General features: G+C 47.1%; 1 protein-coding gene across 3 annotated transcripts in view; it reads right to left on the bottom strand.

Moving 5' to 3' along the window:
* The window catches only part of LOC140389808 (PEX5-related protein-like), a 273,485-nt gene that overhangs the window by 15,515 nt on the left and 234,830 nt on the right, over positions 1–23,140 (bottom strand). For all 3 annotated transcript variants that reach the window (XM_072474344.1, XM_072474345.1, XM_072474347.1), the window contains 4 exons: positions 19,805–19,875; positions 8,619–8,816; positions 8,288–8,453; positions 7,273–7,430 (listed from right to left, as the gene is read on the bottom strand). In XM_072474344.1, the coding sequence (XP_072330445.1) occupies positions 7,273–7,430; positions 8,288–8,453; positions 8,619–8,816; positions 19,805–19,875 (593 nt within the window). The remainder of the gene's footprint in view (positions 1–7,272; positions 7,431–8,287; positions 8,454–8,618; positions 8,817–19,804; positions 19,876–23,140) is intronic.

The raw sequence follows: 23,140 nt of genomic DNA, 5'->3' as shown, positions 1-23,140 counted from the left end.
CCTGCAACATTACCACGTCTGTCTTCAGACCCCCTCAGGTGCGCGAACACACATGCCCTCTTGACCAGCCCATTTAGCCCTCGAACATTCCAGGTGATCAGCCTGGTTGGGGGGCAAAGTGCCTCCCTCCGCCGATCAGCCAGCCCCTTTCTTGGGCCCGCCTCCAGCCCATGCGCCGCGCCTCCTCCGGCCGGCCCCCCCCCCCCCGGCAGCCCCCGCCACCCACCTCCTCTCTGTCCCTCAACCAAAGTCCCTCCCTTGTCAGCAGAACAACTACCCCTCCTCCCCCCCCCCCTAGCAACACCACTCTGAACCCTAACCCATACATAGATCATAGAATTTACAGTGCAGAAGGAGGCCATTCGGCCTATCGAGTCTGCACCGGCTCTTGGAAAGAGCACCCTACCCAAGGTCAACACCTCCACCCTCTCCCCATTACCCAGTAACCCCACCCAACACTAAGGGCAATTTTGGACACTGTGGGCAATTTATCATGGCCAATCCACCTAACCTGCACATCTTTGGACTGCGGGAGGAAACCGGAGCACCCGGAGGAAACCCACGCACACACGGGGAGGATGTGCAGACTCCGCACAGACAGTGACCCAAGCCGGGAATCGAACCTGGGACCCTGGAGCTGTGAAGCAATTGTGCTAACCACTGTGCCACCGTGCTGCCCACAATAAACACAATAACGGATACAATAAACTAAACATATGCACACACCCCCACTGCCCTTCCGTGAGCTAGCTCACCCAGCTAGCTTGGTGGCCCCCACCCCCGGCGCCAAATAGTGTCCCACCTATTGTTCCCTCACTCCCCTCCACCCCCCGCTCATACAAACAAATTCCCTCATCTAATGATCCCCACACAATCACCCAACTGAAAGAAAAACACCAAAATCCAAACAAGCACGTCTCCATCCCACAAAAGTGTACATCAAGGCAAAAGGCATTGCCAACATTCACCAGAAAGAAAACCTGAAAACGAAAAACATTTTGCCCCCTTCTTACCCAGAACTCAAAAAACTGAAGAGAAAAAAATAAATAACCAATATAAACCAACAAGTTGCATCAATGTTCAAAAATTCTCAGCCCCCCACCAGTGCTTTCCTTTTCGCGAAGTCCAGCGCGTCTTCGGGCGATTCAAAATAATGATGCTGGTCCTCATGTGACCCAGAGACGAGCCGGATACAGCAGTCCAAACTTCACCTGTTTCTTGAAGAAGACTGACTTAATTTGGTTGAAACCTGCCCTTTTCCTGGCCACCTCCACACTCAGATCCTGGTAAACCCGCAAGATACTGTTGTCCCACTTACAGCTCCGCGTTTGCTTGGCCCACTGAAGAATACATTCCTTGTCCGGGAACCTGTGGAACCTCACCAACATTGCCCTCGGAGGGTCCCCCGTTCGCGGCCTCCTCACAAGCGCTCTGTACGCACTGTCCACTTCCAAGGGTCGGGAGAATGGCCCCTCCAGCTTCTCGAACATACCCGCTAAGTATGCCCCAGCATCAGCTCCCTCAGACCCCTCCGGGAGCCCGACAATTCTTAAGTTCTGCCGACGGGACCTATTCTCTAGGTCCTCCACTTTCTCCAGAAGCTTCTTTTGCTGGTCCCTCAGCATCCCCACCTTCAGCTCCACCGCCGTTTGATGCTCTTCCTGCTCAGCCAGGGCCTTCTCAACCTTTTGGATCGCTCGATCCTGGGTGTCCAATCTGTGCTCCAGCCGATCAATCGACTCTTTAATCGGGTCCAGGCAGTCCCGTCTCTGCTTGGCAAAGCCGTCCTGGATGACCTGCATCAACTGCTCCGTTGATCGCTGGGCCGCCACACCAGGGGTCCGGTCCTCGGCCATGCTGTCTCCTGCTGCAGCTTCAGCACAGCCCTTGCCTGTCTTTTTATTTCTGCCTTTTTGTGCACTTCTGGTTCTTTTCTCCATACACCGATACGTGTAAACGGTGCCCAATTCCCTCAGCCTTCAAATTTGTAGCTTAAAACCGGAAAAAAGTCCGGGGGAAAGGTCCAAAAGTCCGACCAGAGCGGGAGCCACCAAATGTGCGACTTACTCCTTCATAGCCGCCACCGGAAATCTGCAATCGAGTTTTTTGACTATTTGTAATTCTAGTCATTTAGCTCACCATTAAGTTTCATTCTTGGCTAAGTGCTAGATTCAGGTTTTGGGGCCCCTGGAGACTTGTACACATCATCCAGGCTGGCATTTCCGTGCAACACAGAGGGAATGGACACCTTTCAGAAGAGACATGAAAACGTGGCCATGTATGCCTGCAGCGGTGGTGGGAATGGGAAGGGGTAGAGATTTTTTTTTTTTTAAAAACACTAACCATTCCCTCCCGGCTCAAACCCCGGCACAGCGGCGGAAGCACCTACATCCCTTCCACCCTAAAATGTCTCCTCAGCTGATTCCTTATCTTCACCGCGGACTCCAGTACTGGGCTCCCTGAATACCTAGTTGGAGCCATTGGCAATGCTGCCGTCACCTTAGCCCTCAAACTAGATCCCTTACAAGATTCCTCCTCCATCCTAACTCACTCTACCCCTTCTCCTTCCCACCACCACCGCACCTTGTCCACATTCGCCACCCAATAATAATGAAACAAGTTTGGCAACGCCAACCCCCTTCCCCTCTCGCTGCCTTTGCCTCTGTAGCAGGGTCCTCCCCACCCTCGGCACCTTCCCCGCCCATACAAAGTCAGAAATGATTGTGTCCACTTTCCGAAAAAAGGCCTTTGGTATAAAGATCGGGAGAGCCTGAAAGATAAACAAGAACCTCGGCAGAATATTCATTTTCACCACTTGGACCCTCCCCGCCAACGTTAAGTGCAGTGTATCCCACCTCTTAAGATCCTCCCTGGCCTCCTTCACCAGCTTCGTTAAGTTTCACTTATGGAGCCCCGTCCATTCCCTCGCTACCTGAATCCCCAAGTACCTAAACCTATCCCTTGCTACCGTAAATGGCATCCCCCCTAAATTAGCCCGCTGTGCCAGCTCATTCACTGGGAATACCTCGCTTTTCAGTACATTAAGCTTGTATCCCGAGAACCCTCCAAACCTCCCCAAAAGGCCCATAATCCTTCCCATACTCTCCAACGGATCCAAAACATACAGCAAGAGGTCATCGGCACAGAGCGACACCCGATGCTCCCTCTGTCCCCTGCCACTCTGCCGTCCCCCTGAAAGCCATCGCCAATGGCTCTATGGCCAGTGCAAACAGCAGCGGCGACAGCGGGCACCCCTGCCTCCTACCCCTGTGTAAGTCAAAGCTTCGTGAGTTCATATCATTCGTCCTCTCCCTCGTTCTTGGCGCCATACTCGTATTGCACCCCTCTTGCCCTACGCAGTTGACCTACCGTCCTCCCCATTGTCAGCTTGTCAATTTGCCCCTGTAACTTTTTCCTCCTCGCCAATCCCTCCATGGTGGGCACCCTCGAATATTGCCTGTCCACTTCCACTATCTCGCTCACGAGACGGTCATCCTTTCCTTATTCACAAGAACCGTAAATGAGCAACCGCACCCATGCCACAAATTTCGGCCCAAACCCAAACCTTCGAACAAGTACCACTACTCCACCCGAACAAATGCTTTCTCCGCGTCCATGGACACCACCACCTCCGGTACCAGAGCTCTCGACGGATTCATCACCACATTCAACAGCCATCTTGTATTACTCGCGAGCTGCCTGCCCTTCACGAAGCCGGTTTGATCTTCTGCAACCACCTCCGGGACACAATCCTCCATCCTCCCCGCCAAAAACGTAGCCAATACTTTCACATCCGTGTTCAATAGTGATATGGGTCTATACGACCCACATTCCACCGGATCCGACCCTTTTTCTGGGATTAGTGCGATTACTGCCTGCTTCATCGTCTACGGAACTCCCCCTTCTCCAGTGCATCATTAAACGCCCCCAACAGATGTGGTGCCAGGTCCGCCGCAAATTCCTCATAAGATTCCGCCAGGTACCCATCTGGCCTTCCCCGACTTCATACCCCTGATACTATCCAGCACCCCCCTCAGTCCCAGGGGCTCCTCCAACGCCTGCCTCTTTGCTTCCTCCACCTGGGGAAATTTCAGCTAGTCAATAAACTACCCCATGTCCCCCTCCTCTCCTCCTGGGTCTGCCTCATAAAGTCCCTGGTAATACTCTCTAAATACCTCATTTATCTTCCCTGGCTCTGACACCACATCCCCAGCCCCAGTCCGGATCTTCAATATTTCCCTGGACGCAGCCTGCCTCCGCAGCTGGTGTGCCAGCATGCGGCTCGCCTTCTCCCCATACTCGTATTGCACCCCTCTTGCCCCACGCAGTTGCCTTAGCGCCCTCCCCGTTGTCAGCCTGTCAAATTGCCCCTGCAACTTTTTCCTCCTCACCAATCCCTCCACGGTGGGCACCCTCGAATATTCCCTGTCTACCTCCACTATCTTGCTCACCAGACGGTCATGTTCCGTCCTCCTTTCCTTATTCGCACGAACCGTAAATGAGATAATTTCTCCCCGGACCACTGCCTTCAGTGCTTCACAAAAAATGCCCGCCGACACCTCCCCATTCTGATTGAACTCCACAGAATCCCTAATCGCCAACAGCACCTTATCACAAAAACCTCCATCCGCCAACAACCCCGAGTCAAACCTCCACCCCGGACTCTGCTCTCGTCCCGTACTGAACCGAATATCCAGCCAGTGGGGTGCATTGTCCGAGATAACTATCCCCGCATACTCTGCCCCCTCTTCCCCAACCAAAATCTCCTGATTCACTACAATTAATCAATCCTCGAATACACCTTACAGACGTGTGAAAAGAAGGAATACTCCCTTCCCCCTGGGTTCTGAAAGCGCCATGGATCCACCATACCCATCCTCTCCATAAACCCCCCCCCCCCCCAGCTCCCTTGCCATTCGTACCCTACCCATCGACCTGGGGCTCGATCTATCCACCCTCAGCTCCAGGACACAGTTAAAATCTCCTCCCATGATCAACTAGTATGTGGCCAAATCCGGGATTGCTGCCAGCAACCCCCTCATAAAACCCACATCATCCCAATTTGGGGCATACACATTTACCAACGCTACCGGTGCCCCTTCCAATACCCCACTCACAATCACATATCTCCCACCTGGATCCTTCACCTCCTTCGCATTCACAAATCCCATTTTTTTGCTCATTAAAATCGATTTCAAATCAAACCCCAAGTGAAAAACCTGTCCGACCCACTCCTTCCTTAACCTAACCTGGTCCTTCACACGGAGGTGTGTCTCCTGCAAAAAGACAACCCCCGCTTTCAAGCTCCTGAGGTGCGCGAACACCCGTGACCTTTTAACCGGCCATTCAGTCCCCGGACATTCCACGTTACCAACCTTACCGGAGGCTTGCGCCTCCAATCCCCTCTACCGTCTGTCATCTTCCCCACTTAACTCCTGCCCCTTTAATGCCACTCTGTACCTAGCCCATCCCAGATGGCCCCTTTCTTTGCCCTTGACCATGTCATCTCTTACTCCCTGCCGCGTCGCAGAAACCCCCCCCCCCACTTCCCCTTTCCCCCCTCCCCCCGGCCACCCCTCTTGGCCTTCTCCCCCACCATCTCACTTATAAAATATTTTATGATACTCTTTGAACAGCTGGGGCACTTGTCCTGATCACCTGGTCAATATTTATCCGTAAACAAACATCTGAAAAATACTGTTTGGTCATTAGCACTTTGTTATTTGTGGGTCCATGCTATACACAAATTGGTCCCTATATTTCCCACATTACAATGGCTACACTTAAAGTACATAGTTAGTTCTAATACACCATCTGGATGTTGAGAAAGGCATAATGCAAATCCTTATCTCAGATTGCACAGGCGCAAATATTCTTCAACCACATAATGAGGTAATTAAATCAAATTTCACGAATCACATTCTATTGTTTGTGATATACATAAATGATCTGGACGAAGGTATAGGTGGCCTGATTAGCAAGTTTGCAGATGACACTAAGATTGGTGGAGTTGCAGATAGTGAGGAGGACTGTCAGAGAATACAGCAAAATATAAATAGATTGGAGAAATGGCAGATGGCGTTCAATCCAGGCAAATGCGAGGTGATGCATTTTGGAAGATCTAATTCAAGAGCGGACTATATGATCAATGGATGAGTCCTGGGGAAAATTGGTGTACAGAGAGAGCTGGGAGTTCAGGTCCATTGTACCCTGAAGGTGGCAATGCAGGTTGATAGAGTGCTTGCCTTCATCGGGTGTATTGAGTACAAGAGTCGGCAGGTCATGTTACAGTTGTATAGGACTTTGGTTAGGCCACATTTGGAATACTGCGTGCAGTTCTGGTCGCCACATTACCAGAAGGATGTGGATGCTTTAGAGAGGGTGCAGAGGAGGTTCACCAGGATGTTGCCTGATATGGAGGGTGCTAGCTATGAAGAAAGGTTGAGTAGATTAGGATTGTTTTCGTTGGAAAGACGGAGGTTGAGGCGGGACCTGATTGAGGTGTACAAAATTATGAGAGGTATGGACAGGGTGGATAGCAACAAGCTTTTTCCAAGAGTGGGGATGTCAATTACAAGGGGTCATGAATTCAAGGTGAGAGGGGGAAAGTTTAAAGGGAGGTGAGCGTGGAAAGTTTTTTACGCAGAGGGTGGTGGGTGCCTGGAACGCTTTGCCAGCAGAGGTAGAGGCGGCCACAATAGAATCATTTAAAATGCATCTAGACAGATATATGAACGGGCGGGGAACAGAGGGAAGTAGATCCTTGGAAAATAGGTGACAGGTTTAGATAAAGGATCTGGATCGGCGCAGGCTGGGAGGGCCGAAGGGCCTGTTCCTGTGCTGTAATTTTCTTTGATCTTTGTTCTATTTCATTAGCTATATTCCAAGACAGACCAAGATACTTTCAGATTTCATGCTGTTACCATGCTGTTAGCAACATTGCACCCACATTGGGAACATTTTCTTTGTTCGCTACATCTTCTCATGAAGTGATAGAAGCATTCTAAGAGAACAGATTTCCCTATTCACTATAAATAGCAATCAGAGGAAATCTTTCTACTGCATCGAGATTTGCTAAACACAGAGGAAATCTCGTCCCATTGTTTTAAAAACCAACACTGTTCTGCCTCGTTTCAGAATCTGGCAATAGATGTTCAAATTGGGGGGGGGGAGGGAGGTGGATGCTCAAATCCCCAGGACTGAGTGCCTCTCTTCAACAAACACAAAGTCAAATAAATTAATATTTCAAGGAAAACTCAATTTAGCTCTTACCTGTAAGCCCCCAGGTTTATGCAACTGATTCCCAGATTGTATCTTGATCGGATGAAGCCGGGCTGAATTTCCAAAGCCCTTTGGTAAGCCTCAACAGCCTCTTCACTCCGATCTCCATTTGCCAAGGTGGCTCCAAGTCGATTCCACAGTAAGTAATCCTTGGAAATATATGTGCATGTGTATTTTAAAGCATCGTCAGCGAAATTCAGAACGGCAAATTTCATTTATGACTATTTAATGCTTTTATACCACATTCCTGTGTGTTTTATCTGCAGTTGCTGGCTATTTAAAATAATATATTGTTAACCCAATACTTCAAATATGAATACTGCTGTGTAATAATTGTGCATTAGGAAACCTTACTGACAATTTTTGCTCAGGAATTCTATCCTAATAGATGTTGGTCTTGTGGCATTCCAGCAATTCGAACATAAAAGAATGTTAATTTGTGCTACAACACACAAGGGTGAGCACTTCTCGTACACGTGCAGATGCAGTTTCAGTGCCTGCGAAGCTACTTGTATTAAAGATGATGAAGATAGAACAAAGACAAACAAAAATACACCACTGTTCAGGTTCCCTCCAGCTTTACCACATCCCCCAACTCCCATCATTTATTCCCCCCCCCCCCCCCCCCCCCACCACTCTCATCACTTCCTCCCCACTCCATTTCCTCCTTCTACTCTCCACCATCCATACTGCTTGAGCAGGAAGGAGTGAAGGGTCATGCTGGGGAAGTAGGAAGGGGCAGGGGGAAGCGGTGAGGGAAAACGAGGTAGTGGCGAAGGGAGTGCCAAACGGGTTCAAGGGAGGAAATGAAGGGGGAAGTGGAAGTGATGTCAAATAAATACGATACTAAACATCTTACTCCCACTTCTAGCCAACAGAAGAAACAAATTTTCATTGTCAGTCTCTTTCCAATTTTTGCGAAGGTGAAAAATCCTAGTTAAAAGTGAAATCATACTGGAATGACTATAGTAAAAATATGCAATCATTCAAAACAGTGATATTTTACCTGTGGTCTAATTGTGAGGGCGGCATTGAATGCTTCAACAGCTTTATTGTATTCTCCACTGAGGTTAAAAAGTACACCTAGTCCAGTCTGCAGGTCTGGGTCTATCGTATCAGAATTCTGATGGGCTGCTTTCAGAAACAAATCTTTCACTTCTGCAAGGAATAGACTAAAAATATTTAAGTTAACTTGAGTGCCAAATAACTAAAGATATGAATTACTCAATCGTAGTTAAAATAGATTGTATGCAAATTTACTTTTTTCTGGCAATTGCCGTAATTATGTTTGCAAAACAAATTCTTCACCATTAACTAAAACACCAATTTGGATTTACCTGCCATCTGTTTCTTTACATTCCTTTCTTCCAAGAGCTGGAGACCCAGTTTTCCCCCTTATTAGATACTTGTATTTGGGGTTATGTCTAATCCAGCTTTTTAGGGCTTCACCTGCCTCTTGTTGTAGACCTGTGTTGGTGAGGCTTACTGCCAATGCCATAAGAGCAACCAAGTTGCAAGACTGCAGTTCCAGACATCTAGAAGGAAAAATGGATTTGCAGATTTTCCAAAGACTGGTGTGGCACAGCGGTTTTCACTCGACATCTTTTCAATGCTTTCGAAATGTCTTTCCAAGATTATGACTGGAAAACTATAATTAAGACAGTTGATAGATTGGGAAATATTAACAGACTTTATGTGTATATGCGGCACGGTAGCGCAGTGGTTATCACTGTTGCTTCACAGCACCAGGGATTTGGGTTCGATTCCCGGCTTAGGTCAGTCTGTGCGAAGTCTGCAACCTCTCCCCATGTCTGCGTGGGTTTCCTCCGGGTGCTCCGGTTTCCTCCCACAGTCCAAAGATGTGCAGGTTAGGTGGATTGGCCATGCTAAATTGCCCTCAAGTGTCCAAAAAGGTTAGGTGGAGTTACTAGGTTACAGGGATGGGGTGGAGGTGTGGGCTTAAGCAGGGTGCTCTTTCCAAGGGCCGGTGCTGACACATTGGGCCGAATGGCCTCCTTCTGCACTGTAAATTCTATGATTCTATGATGTAACAGCTAACATTTTTCTGTAGCCAAGGAAGTAAGGTAGACATGTGAAAAAAATTCACACACTACTTTTCATCTATCATTTTGCCAACAAACTAAATTTAAATTCCCCAATTGATGAGGTTTGAACCAGATATCTCCAGGTCTTTGCATCATCCAGTAATGTAACAGTTATGCTACTTCTCTTGATCCATAATTCAGAGTCCATAATCTTTTGCATACTCAGCTGTTTTGTGCCTTTGCATGCCTAGTGGGATCGTCAATTTATCATTTTTAGCTAAAACTGTCTGGAATCATGTCACCCTTGTCTTGAAATCATACTGAGCTCAGTCATAGTTGAGGTTGTTCTGCTTTTGTTAATTCCCTGATGTCCACCATCATTCATAACTGGATGTGGGTAGGATGATAATTATTTTATTTTATTCATTAATTGTGGCACTGTTTGGGTCTAACAATAGGCTATTGCTTCTGGTGTTTATCATACACGTAGCTGGTTTGTGGTAGTTTCCCTAATTTATAACCTGTACAATATTGTTTTGGCAGAGCTGGACTGCTCCCCACTCCTCCAACCCTGACCCAGTTTCCTAGGTTTGGGTTCGGTTCGTAACTCATCCATTGTAGGCTCTTGGCAGATCTGCTGCTGCTGCAGCACCACGCGAAGACTTGACCAGAAACTCCAATGATGCCAAAGATCAGGGAATTGGTACAAGCCTATTCAAATTTAGTAACAGTATCAGATTGGAGGCAGAGAAGACCATTACAAGATCTTCCTGGTCTACTGGGGAACATCAGCTGTTACACATACAAAGACCTATCACCATTTTCTGCATGTTTGACAAGGAGACGCAAGCGCAATACATGATCTGGGATCAATGTCGCCATCTACACGGGATGGGTGTCAAAGAGGCAGACCAAAACTGTATTGGCACAGTAAGGAATTCTAAGACTCTTACCAATGCTATTGAGGAAAGATGTACCTGTGACAAATGGATTAGTAAAGCACTGTCGTTCTGCGTGGTCCGTTAAATCAACGACTGCACAAAGGACTTTCAACAAATGGGAGATTTCTTAACTAAACATACAAACTCTCATTTACAAACCTACTCTGTTAGAAGTGTCAAGCGAGGGAGATATTAAGAAATTGGATCCAGAAATGAGACCACAATGTAGCGGGATGTACAATGTATGGTCTTATGGAAATTTAGTGGTTCAACTGACTGAGGGAAAATCCTGCTGGCACAGAGTGAAAGGGATACACCCACACCTAGCAGAGTTATATTGTCCCAGTCAGTAGTGGGAATACACAGAATGCCCCAGATCAATTTGGACACTCTTGTATTGCCAGCCATTAGCCCATTAGAGAGTCTGATGACCTATTTGTCCATCAATGGGAGGATAGCTGCATATCAATAGAATGGCTCTGTTCTTTTGTATAAACTGAAGTGGGCAATCAAACAGTCCAGATAACACTGATGGGTTCAAGCCTGGAAACCCCAGCAGAGAACCTTTGTTTGAGGGGCTGGACAGAGCTTAGAGAGAGAGAGAGAAAGAATGCTGTTCTGAACAGTTACAGGTGAGAAGGCTTTGGAACTCAACTAAGAGATCATGAAAGTTACACCAGAGAAGGTTTTGGAAATCGGCCAGTAGAGGTCATGAAAGTTACAGAGAAGGCTTTGGAAATCGACCGAGAGAGGTCATGGAAATTGTCACCAAGGCAGGCTTTTGAAAAGGGTTCTGAATGAATGTCTCTAACAGAAGAAAAATGTCTTCCTAAATGCAAGTAATGCCTGCCTGTTTGTGTAAGTGTAACAAGAGCTGCAAGTTTGTTTTAAAGTGTTGTTTAATGGAAACTAGTGTCTTAAGGTTAAGATACTACATATAATCTGCTGTTGTCAGGGTTGAAATGGTTTTCCTTTCTTTTGTTTTAATAATGTTGTTATAAAATAGCCAAGCCCTATTTCTTTATGTTATCACTCCTGGAACGAATTGATCTTTCTGCACTATCTTAAAACTGGCCCAGTCTCTTAGCCACGGTTGAGAACTGACCAGGTGTCTGTAACAGAGATACTGGATAACCCTGCGAAGCTCCACCCCTGTGATGCCCAATGTGACTGCGTCATCACATAGTCACATGACGACCCTATCGACATTCTTCCAATTTAGTTTGGGCCCCCAACGGTGTGAGATGTAACAGTGTATGCATACAACAATGTTTATACAAACAGAACAACAAATTTAGAGAAGCGTGTAACAGTCTGTACACACCATCAAACACCAATTTGGCTCTTACCACTAGTGCATGGCCCGTTGTGTGGGTGTCCTTTGTATGCACTCTTCTCTCTTCTTTCAGGATAAGTCGGGGGAATGAAAATGAAAGTTTTGGCAAAAGTCAAATGGACTGAATGACTTTGGTCAGTCCAGACAGTCTAAGACGTGACAAGTCCGGAAACCGCGTGTTGGACTTGCTCAAGCATCTGGAAATTGCATAGACACCAGTAAGTGCAGGTGGGCCTGTCCTATTGGCATTGTGCATTGTGGTAGAAATGCAAGGCACATTGTTCGTACGGTGTGAAGATCTTTGACTTGCCATGCAGAACTCCAACAACTTCCGGATTGAGGGAGGCACATGGGGCCTAAGGTCCAGAAAAAGAGGCCGATCTGAGCAATCAGCTGCCGGTGGTGGCTTGGGTACTGACAGCAGTTGACGCTGATTACATATGTACTGGCTGCCATTGGAGGTAACCACTTAGCTGTTGGGTTGCAGAGCCTTGTCAGTGACCACTAAATAGGCTGTAGCCTCATGCGGTCTGCATACGGACCATTTGGCCCTGTGCTAGAGGCCCTGTGTTTGTCATAGTGCTCCTAGTTTTTAATCTGCATTGCAGCTGTGCTTCATGCACATTGGGTACAAGTTCTGGCTGCAACATGGTCTTGGGGTTTGGTCCTGGTGCATCTAGAGAAGAGCCATTGAGCTGACGAGGGCAGGCCCTGATGGGAAGATTATACAGGCCGAGAAGTGTAGCATATAAATCAGTGATGTCCCATGCACATTTTCCCAGAAGCTGTTCGGTAGAGCATACATTTCTCTCAGTGAGTTCATTGGACTGTGGATATAAAGAGCTGCTTGTTACGTGATGATAAATCCCAAATGGAAGCAAAGGTACGCAATTCAGCAGAGATAAATTAATGGGCATTACTGGTCAATAGCTTTTTCGGTATGCCATGTGTGGCAAGGTGTCTCTGAGTTTCACAATTACTGAACTGCTGGTTGTACTTGGCAAATAGTCCAGTTCGAACCATCTAGAGCACAAATCCACCAATACCAGGTGTTGCTTGCTGCACCATTCAAAATGTCTGCTGCCGTGAATGCCCATTGTAGATCTGAGACCTCTTGTGAGTGTAGGGGCTCTTTTGTTTGGTGTGACTTAAGCACATTGCTGGGGGGGCAACTGGAGATCTCTCTTTCAATGTCAGCTTGCACAGAGGGCCAATACAGCGGCTCTTTCACCCTGGCCTTAGTTGTATCCAATCTGGATGTCCTTGATAGGCTTTTTGGGTGTAGTACTGCTGGAGAGTGGGTGGAATGACAAATTGCTGACATCGCAGTCCGAAGATGTGCAGATTTAGTGGATTGGCTATGATAAATTGCTCCTTCGTGTCGAGGAATGTGCAGGTTAGGTTATGGGGATAGGGCAGGTGGAGGGGGGAGTGGACATGGGTAGAGAACTCTTTTGAAGAATCGGAGCAGACTCAATAGCCCGAATAGCCTCCTTCAGCATTGTAGGGATTCTATGATTAGGTCTTCTTGAAAGGTTAGCTTCTCACACTCCTCTCTAAAAGCAAAGAACACGTGGAGGTCAGGAGGAAACTCCCTCGATTCTGACAGCGTTGCATAGTGACACTATGCAGTCGGTGTATGTGACATCTTGCTGCAGCGCCTGCTTCAACTCCTGGATGTGGTGGGAGGAAAGTACCTCTATCTTCATGAGGTCGATGGCTGCCACATGATCAGCATGGTCTGTGGTGGGTACGAAGGCTCTGGAGAAGGCATCAGCTAGGTAGAGTTCCTTGCTGCACTTGTACACCACACTGATGTCAACTGTCAACATGGGGTGATGTGGCCTGAGTAGAACTGAGTGCAGGGTCAATACATATACATATCCTGACCACACCATCCTTTATCACCATGGCTACCATTGCCGAAACCCATACTGTTGACTCTTCCAGTGGGGTAATTACGCACATTTGGTCGCTGATGACCTTTTGCTTCATCACAATCGGTATCCTTCTTGGCACACATATTGTTGGTGTGACCAAAGCATCTAATCTCATGTGGGATATAACAGGTAGCTGCCGACTGTCTGACAATCAAAGGTGTCACTGCATCTGGTCATTTCTGGGGCTTGAGGTTGTACGGCGTGGACTTCTGGGTCAAGTTGAATGACCCCTAACAAGATGCAGTCCCGGAGTCCTAGTAGTGGCTTGAGATTTTGGGCCACAATGTGGAAGTTGAGGCTTCCCTGGTGATAGTCAGTCCACTGTAAGCCATGTGGTCGGACTGCTGGTTGGGATCCAGTGTTGCCTCCAGGTCTATTTCTCGCACTTTGTTTCTGGGTAGAACATTGCTCTTTGCCCTTGTTGATTTTGACTTGGCATTAATCTGTAATGTAGTGAATATTTCTCCTTGTTGAGTGGCCGATTCCACACTTCTGCAATATAGCATGGATGGTTGCGTTGATGGTGCCTTGATCGTTTCATTCAGATGACACTGTAACTTATGCTAGTTTCACGCCCATTCCTGGGAAAGCGACTGGCAGGGGTACTGCTGGCTTAGGAGAGAGAGAGACTGCTGTCATTTGGATCTGCAGCATTTGGCGAAGTGATTCCACTTGCTACCGTGATTACACTTTTTACCAAAGGCGAAAGGTGCTGGGCGCTGCAGTTGCTGCAGGGCACCCCTGAACTTAAAATACTTGTGTCCTGCCAGAAGAAATCTTTATAAAATGCTTGACTGTTCATCAATTGTGCATGCAAGCTGCTGCAGAGGGCCTCCTATACTGCACATACTTATGTTTCCCTCCTGAACAGTGGGGCTTCCCCTCTGAATTCTCCGTTTGATCTCTCGGATTGCTTGTTTAAAATGGACATTTCTAAAACAGACTGTAAAGTCAGGTCTTTCTGTTTCAGTGGCTGTTTTCAGAGTACATAGTTTTCTATGCCCCCTCCCAACCGAAATCTAATGAATTTGCCAGTAAATGCTCCAAATGCACATTTTTCTGCTAAGACCTTTAAGTGTGTCCATGCAGGACTGGATTGATTCGAACGGTTTCTGATTAGTAGAATAGAATATACGAGGAGGATATTTCTTTGAATTTCTGTAGGGTAATTGTGGGGTCCTCTTTATGTTCTTCTGAATCGTCACTGCTGTGAGGTCTGCTAGGTTCAGCAGAGTATACACTTGGACCGTTTGCTTTTTGCAGACAATGCGGAACCACAGAAGGTGATCCATTCCTGCTTGAATCGGTCGATCCCAATTGTCTGCCACCTTCTCAGCAAAGACAAGTGGGTCAATGTTTGAATGTCCCTGTGCCATACTTCCAGTCCTAACCTCATGTTGTTAATGCATGGTCCGTTAAATTAACTACTGCACAAGGGACTTTCAACAAATGGGAGATTTATGAACTAAACATACAAACTCTCATTAACACACCCACACTGCCCGTGGTCCCAGGTAATTCTGCGAAGCTCCACCCCCGTGATGCCCCTCATGAGTGTGTGATAACGTGGGGTCCTACCGAACCAAATGGGAACAGAGTCCCAGAGCGAGTGTGCTGAGAAATACCCCGCGGTCTAACGGCCATCCAGTTAGATACAGGGCCTCAGTGGGCAACGTGCGTCCGCGGCAGCACTCAGCCCCGTTTTCTGCACTCGCCAGAACTCAATGCAGCAAAAGATAAATGGCGTCCTAATCTCTCGAGCTCCCAATGTGACCCTGGACCCCCCAAAGCCCCAACTCACTATAAGGCAGTCCTTGGGCACTCCCCTCACCCCCAACACCCGCGAGGTGCACCCCCAGGCCTGATCACTGCCTGCCTGAAAATAGCAGCTTGGGACCTTGGCACTGCCTCCCCTGGCACTGCCATCTGGGTATCTTGGCAGTGCCAGGCTGTCACCCAGGTAGCACTGCCAGGGTGCCAGACTGGCAGTGCCATGGTGCCACCCTGCCCAGAGAGCAAGCACATGGGTACCTCCGATCCCCTGGGAGAGCCCCATGAGTACTATTCGGTCTGGTCCCCATTTGTGGACATCAGCACTGAACGGCACCCGCCCGGGGTCTCTTAACAGGCAGATTAGTCTCCCTCTAACAGGCAGATTTGCCAAAAAAGTGATCCCGCCCACAATCGTCAGGCTTCAATTGCGACGTCTCGTGAGATTGCATTAGATTTCGCGAGGCACAGGGAACCGGGTAGATCCCGGGAGCAGGGTCTCCCGACATTTACCAGCCGCATTGAAGCGCTGCTTTTCGGGTGCAGTGTGGCTTCTTCACGTCTGATTCAGGTTCTAGCCTGGATTTATGTCTTTCAGGATTCAGGATTTATACTTCATGGGGGTTTTAAAGTTCCCGCCCACAGCTTATTCTGTATCCTTGTTTTTCTCTGTCTTTCTTCAAAGTGGTGTATTACTTTGAGATATACTGAGATGTGTAAAGCTGATGATCAGAAATCTTGTTTGATCTTAAGCCCCGTGATCTGCCGTCAAGTTTAGGGCCTTGTATACTCTGTGCCCTGACCTCTGAATGGCAGACAGGACATAGCTAGGTGCAACAATGTCAAAATCTGGGATATTGACAATAGGTTTGACTTGGAGCTATACATTTTGCTGTTGTTTGATCTGGCAGTGGGACAGCCTTCCGAATTTGGGCTTCAGTCCTCGAATCTTACTGAGAAAATCTCCACATGATCATCTGGACTTGGATTGTACAAGCCTTGTCTTCATGCAATGAAACCCAGGATTATTGTGGATCAACTCCAACCTTCCAGATTACCTTGATCCACTGCAATTCGCCTACCGTCACAACTGGTCCACAGCAGATGCTATCTCCCTGGCCCTGCACTCATCCCTGGAGCATCTCGATATCAAGGACACCTATATCAGATTCTTGTTCATTGACTGCAGCTCCGCCTTCAACACCATAATAACAGCCAAGCTCATATCCAAATTCCAAAACCTAAGACTTGGCTCCTCCCTCTGCAACTGGATCTTCAATTTCCTGACCCACAGACCGCAATCAGTAAGGATAAACAACAAAAATTTCTCCACAATAGTCCTCAATACCAGGGTCCCGCAAGGCAGCAAACTTAACCCCCTACTATAACCCTTATACACACATGGTTGGGAGGCAGAATTTGGCTCCAACTCCATCTACAGGTTTGCTGATGACATGACCGTGGTGGGTCGGATCGCAAACAATGATGAGTCGGAATACAGGAGGGAGAACCTAATGGCATGGCGCAATGACAACAACCTCTCCCTTAATGTCGTAAAACTAAGGATCTTGTTATTGATTTCAAGAAGTGAAGTGTTGTACACACCCCTGTCTATCTTTGGTGCCGAGGTGGAGATGGTTGACAGCTTCAAATTCCTAGGTATAAACATCACCAACAATCTGTCCTGGTCCACCCACGTCGACACTAGGACCAAGAAAGTACAACAGCGTCTATTCTTTCTCAGGATATTCAGAATGTCCACAATGACTTTTACAAATTTTTATAGATGTACCATAGAAAGCATCCCATCTGGCTGCATCACAGCTTGGTATGGCAACTGCCCGACCCAAGACCATAAGACATGACAGCGAGTCGTGAACACAGCCCAGTCTGCCTCGCAACCATTGACTCTGTCTACATCTTCCGCTGCCTTGGGAAAGCGGGCAGCATAATCAAAGACCCACCCTACCTAGGTTATTCTCTCTTCCATTGGGCAGAAGATACGCAAGTGTGAGAATACGCACCAATAGATTCAAAAACAGCTTCTACCCTGCTGTTACAAGGCTCCTGAATGACCCTCTTATGGACTGAACTGATCTTTCTACTCATCTTCTCTACAGTTGTAGCACTATTTTCATATACTTCACCCGATGGCAATGTTTATGTATTTACATCGTGTATTTACCGTATGTTTTATGTTTTCAAGTATGGAGCGATCGATCTGCCTCGACTGTATGCAGAACAATACTTTTCAATGTACCTTGGTACACGTGACAATAAATCTAAATCTAAATCTAATAACTTGGTTTAATATGATGCTGCTCGGTGGTGAATCTTTTAGAACTGAGTGGTGAGTTAGGGCATTTAGAATCAGTTACATATGGTAGGATTCAAGTCACATGTCAGCCTGAGTGTGTAGAAGTGGGAGATTCCCCTCCCTGAAGGACATTGGGTATGGGTCGATGAAATTAGCAGATTTATTGAATTAATTTTCCAAGTTGGTTAGATTTAAATTTGCACCGTTGTGTTGCTAGTCATGTGCCAAAACCACTGATTTCTACCTTTGTTATATGCAGCAGTCCAGTTTAAATCCTGCAACAAGGATTCACTGGAGGACAACTGTTTGATTCTAGAGGGAGCTATTATACCTAAAGGCAGCAACTTATTAGAAAAATACAGTAAATGAAACAACCAAAATCACCTTCGCTTTCTCATCTTTAACCAGGTTTCTTTTTCCAACATAACATGGGCCTAAACAATGTCATGTACATGCTCTTGCTATGTAAAGAAAAGGATGATAAATGAAGACATATATTTGTTAAAGCAATTTGATGAAGGCGATGTCTCATTTGTTACAACTTTGACCACAGGCTGAATTCTCCCATTTCGAGATTAGGTGCTGTGGTGGGGATGGGAATGGGGAGCATTTCCTGTGATGATGGCTGGTGGGAAAACAGGCCAGATCCTCCACCCTGACCTCATTAATTATGCAACTGGGTGTTTCACGCCATGTTCAGTGGCAGGGCAGGCCTGGATGACAGTCATGTCCTGGTGCCATATTGAAAAGGTGCCCAACATCACAGACCCACTATTGAAGAAAAAAGGTGGACCTCATGAAAAATGAATCTGCTGGACCTTTCAGAGATTGGAAGATGGAGATCCTCCAGTACACCTGATCTGGAAGGTTCACCTGCAGATGCTGTGGTGCTCCAGGGTTGCGGGTGGCCTCCATCCTGAACTCCAGAGGCAGCCCCAGGCATTGGCCAGATGAGACATGACATCAGCACGCCACGTTATTCCGAACATGTTTCATACCGGTGTTACTTTCCCGCCAGCTTCATGGAGAATCTGGCCTTTATCTGCACCCTATTAATGAGATGCTAGTGACATTCATGCTAGCCTCTGGTGGGTTTTCTGACCCGTCATGGTAGGTACCAGCAGAAGATCCTGCTGCAAATTCATGCTGGCATGAAACTGATTTCTGAGCCTCCCACCATCGAACATGCCAATGGGGCTTGGGAAAACTCTGCCCAGGTTTTATTCCCTATGATTCATCGACAAGTTGGTAGAGTGGGCAGATAGGTGGCAGATGAAGTTCAATGTGGAGACGTGTGAGGTGTTGCATTTTGGTAGGAGGAAAATGGGAGAGGCAATATAAAATAAGAGATAAAATTCTTAAGGGGGTGCAGGAGCAGAGGGACTTGAGTGTATAGATGCATAGATCATTGAAGGTAGCAGGACAGGTGGAAAGAGCTGTTAATAAAGCATATGGTGTCCTGGCATTTATTAATAGGGCATAGAGTACTGAACTTATACAAGAAACTAGTTAGACCTCAACTGGGATATTGTGTACAGTTCAGGGTGCCACATTATAAGAAGGATGTGAACGCTCTGGAGAGAGTGCAGTAGAGGGTTACAAAAATGTTTCCAGGGATGAGAAATTTCAATTATGAGGATAGATTGGAGAGGTTGGGACTGTTCTCCTTGGAGAGAAGGCGGCTAAGGGGAGATGTAATAGAGATTGAGTAGATAGGGAGAAACTGTTCCTAGTCGTAAAAGGATCAAGAACAACAGGGCACAGATTTAAAGTGATTTGCTAAAGAAGAAAATGTGATATGTGAAAATGCTCTGTCTGGAGGCAGGTTCAATTGAGGCATTCAAGAGGGCGTCACATGAATGTTTGAATAGAAACAACGTGCAGGTGTATGGGAAAAGGCAGGGAATGCTCATTTGAAGAGGTGGTGCAGACACATTTCTATGATCCTGGAGTCATTAAGGCAGTCACACATAACACTGCTCTTGTAAAGTCTCATACCAGATTCCTCACCCACTAAACCCAACTTCATTATCCAAATTTTGTATAACTAAACAAATTAGCACTTTAATCCATGGACCAAACTATGTCCTGCAGAGGAAGCAACAATTTATAAATTCCACCTCTCTATACAGAAAATAGTATATATAGACTTTTTACGCTTTGTTAAAATTTACCTCTGGAGAGCGACAATTGCAGCCTGTTCATTTTCATTATCTGCTTGTGTGGTACCCAAGTATTGCCAAGCCTGCGCACATACCAACAATGCAAAGAAGCAATAATAATGATTACATACACATTAACACAATACAACTTTAATACTTACATTAAAAGAATACAATTTTTAATAGATAAAATAAAATAGTTTCCTGTAAGGACTCCAACCCATTCTCCCAGTTTCTCCGCCTCCGTCGCATCTGTCCTGGTAATGCTACCTTCAAAAACAGCGCTTCGGAAATGTCTGCTTTTTTTTCTCAACCGAGTTTCCCCCACACTGTGGTTGGCAAGGCACTGAATCGTGGCCGACCCATATCCTGCGACTCTTCCCTCACCCTTCCCCTCCCTCCCAGAACCATGATAGCGTTCCTTTTGGCCTCACTTTTCACACCACCAGCCTCTGCACTCAAAGGATCATCCTCTGGCATTTTCAACAACTCCAGCATGATACCACCATGGAAGTCATCTTTCTCTCACCATCAGCATTCCACAGGGACCACCCCCTCCGTGATACCCTGGTCCACTCCTCCATTGCCCCAACCCTTCATCCCCTTTCCACGACACCTTCCCATGCAATCACAGAAGGTGTAACACCTGCCCTTTTACCCCCTCACTCTTCAACGTCCAACACCCCAACACTCCTTTCAGGTGAAGCAGCGTTTCACTTGTACCTCCTTCAATTTGGTCTACTGTATTCGCTCCTTCCAATGCAGTCTCCTCTACACTGGGGAGACTAAACTCAGACTGAGTGACTGTTTTGCAGAACACCTTCACTCAGTCTGCAAGCATGACCCAGACTTTCCTGTCATCTTCTGGACACAACATTGAGTTGAATAACTTTAGACGGTGAACTTTCTCCTCCACCTTGACCCATTTTAAAATTTTCTTTCTTTGTCCCAGCCCAAACACCTCCCCCCTCCCCAATGGGCCACGTGTTCTTTAGTTTTGCTTTCACTGAGCACTGGCCTTTGTTCTCCTGTTAACACACTCTGCTACCTTATCTTTATCTCACTATCAGCACCTTCTTTAGTCCTAATGCTACCATTAACACTCGTGACCATGACAACTTTGTCAATCTCTCCTTAACTCCGACCTATAACTGACCGTCTAGTCTACTCCACGTTCCCCTTCAACTACATAATCCATCACATTTTCTTCCCTCTTTGGCTCTTAGAAGAGTCACGCGTACTCGAAATGTTAATTCTGTTTCTCTCGCCACAGATGCTGCCAGATTGGCTTAATTTATTTGGCACTTTTTGGACTTCATTCAGATGTCCAGCATCCACAGTATTTTACTTTAATTTTAGATTTTACTACCAGTTTCATCCTGTTTCAAATTACTCGACTTTTGTATATATATTTTTAATCTTTAATTAGATACAGAACAGATGTACGATTTTCAAATTGGCTGGTGAAAAATGACGAAATGGAAGTTCAAACTTAAATAAAGCACAAGATGGCAGGGCAGGGGATATGTTGCGGCTGTAACATATGTGGGAGCTCATGGACACTGATGATCCACAGCAATTATGTGTTTGTAAGTGGCTGCAGCTCAAAGAACTTTGGTGCAGAGTTGATAAACTGGTGTCTGAGTTTTGGACACTAATATATCAGGGAAGGAGAAAGTTACCTGGACACTTTGACAGCCAGATCCCTGAGGCTGGATATTTCGGATTTGGCCTGTGATCAGGGCTAGATGGATGTGACCTTGAGTGAGGCAGTTAGGAAATAAATATTCCAGGGACACAACCAGCTAAAAGGACAAGTAGAATGGAAGAGGAGGGATTGTCTTGATAATGGAGGATGATTTGCCATAAGAACATTATTGGGGCAATCTAGAACAAGAGGTCATAGCATTAGGCTGAGTAGCAGATTTAAAACAGAGATAAGGAGAAATTACTTCTCTCAAAGTGTCATGAATCTGTGGAATTTACTACCCCGGATTGCAATGGATGCCCGGACTTTGAGTAAATTTAAGGAGGAGATAGGTGGATTTTTAATTAGTAATGGGCCGAAGGGTTGTGAGAATGTGCAGGAAAGTGGAGTTGAGGCCGCGAGGAGATCAGCCATGATAGTATTGAATGGCGGAGTGGGCTCGAGGGGCTGAATGACCTCCTCCTGCTCCTAGTTCTTGGGCGGGATTCTCCGATCGCCGACATCGCTTTCAGCTGGAGAATCCCCGTTTATGCCGGAATTGGGGGCAGCGCCGTGTTTGCGATGCTCCGCCCCCTCAAAACCGGCGTACTCCGCCGTATGGATGGCCTCAGGACATCACCTGAGGCCCTTCCCCGATACTCCGCCCCCCATGGGCCACGTTCCCGACGGCGTGGGACACGTGTGCTCACACCATTCGGGGACCTCAAGTGGCCGCTGCGAACTGAGTCCAGCGCAGTCACGGAACCACAGAGTCCCGCTTTGTACACTGGGAGCTCCGCTTGCCAGAACTCCCCAGTGTAGCGACAGATCGGGATGTCATTTTTAAATGGCATCCCGATCTGCGAGGCCCCTGAAGCAATCCCCGACTACACCGCCAGCCCGAACACACAATGGGAGGTTCCGCGGCCCCACCCGCACCCTTCCCAATACCAGTCAGGGCACCCTTGGCCCGATCGCGTGTACACCAAAAAATACCAACTTAGCACCTTGACAGTGCCAACCTATCACCACCTATGCCAGTTGGCATCGATCACCACGTATGCCAGTTGACACCAGCAGTTTGCACCACCCTGCCCAAAGGGGATGCTGCTGGGGGCCTCTGATCCCCTTGGAGAGCCCCAAGAATGCCATTCCGTCTGGGTTTTTTTATCCCCCCAAAAATATACTTGATTCATAAAATCTATCATAAACATTTCAGAACATTTCCATCAGATTTACACATTCCCTTGACTTTCTTCCATTCAATTTTGATAACCTTACACACATATCGCTCGTTACGTTACAATTCCTTCTTAAATATTTACATTGTCATCTTTCTTTTATACATTGGAGTGTTAATGACCCAGACCGAGGGGGGTTTACACTGTTACCCGCCCCTCGGTGTAAATTTGCTGGTAAGACCTTACACAGTGGTCTTTCCCCATTGCGCCTTGGCGGCAGCTGCCCCAAGCTTGAGTGCGTCCCTCAGCACGTAGTCCTGGACCTTGGAATGTGCCAGTCTGCAACACTCGGTCGAGGACAGCTCTTTGCACTGGAAGATCAGCAAGTTTCGGGCAGACCAAAGAGCGTCTTTCACCGAGTTGATGACCTTCCAGCAGCAGTTGATGTTTGTCTCGGTGTGTGTCCGTGGAAACAGTCCG

This window comes from Scyliorhinus torazame, chromosome 14, assembly GCF_047496885.1.
Source record: "Scyliorhinus torazame isolate Kashiwa2021f chromosome 14, sScyTor2.1, whole genome shotgun sequence".
NCBI classification, from domain to species: domain Eukaryota; kingdom Metazoa; phylum Chordata; class Chondrichthyes; order Carcharhiniformes; family Scyliorhinidae; genus Scyliorhinus; species Scyliorhinus torazame.
Note: the sequence above shows the minus strand (reverse complement) of the source record. Positions and strands in the feature narration are given on the sequence as shown.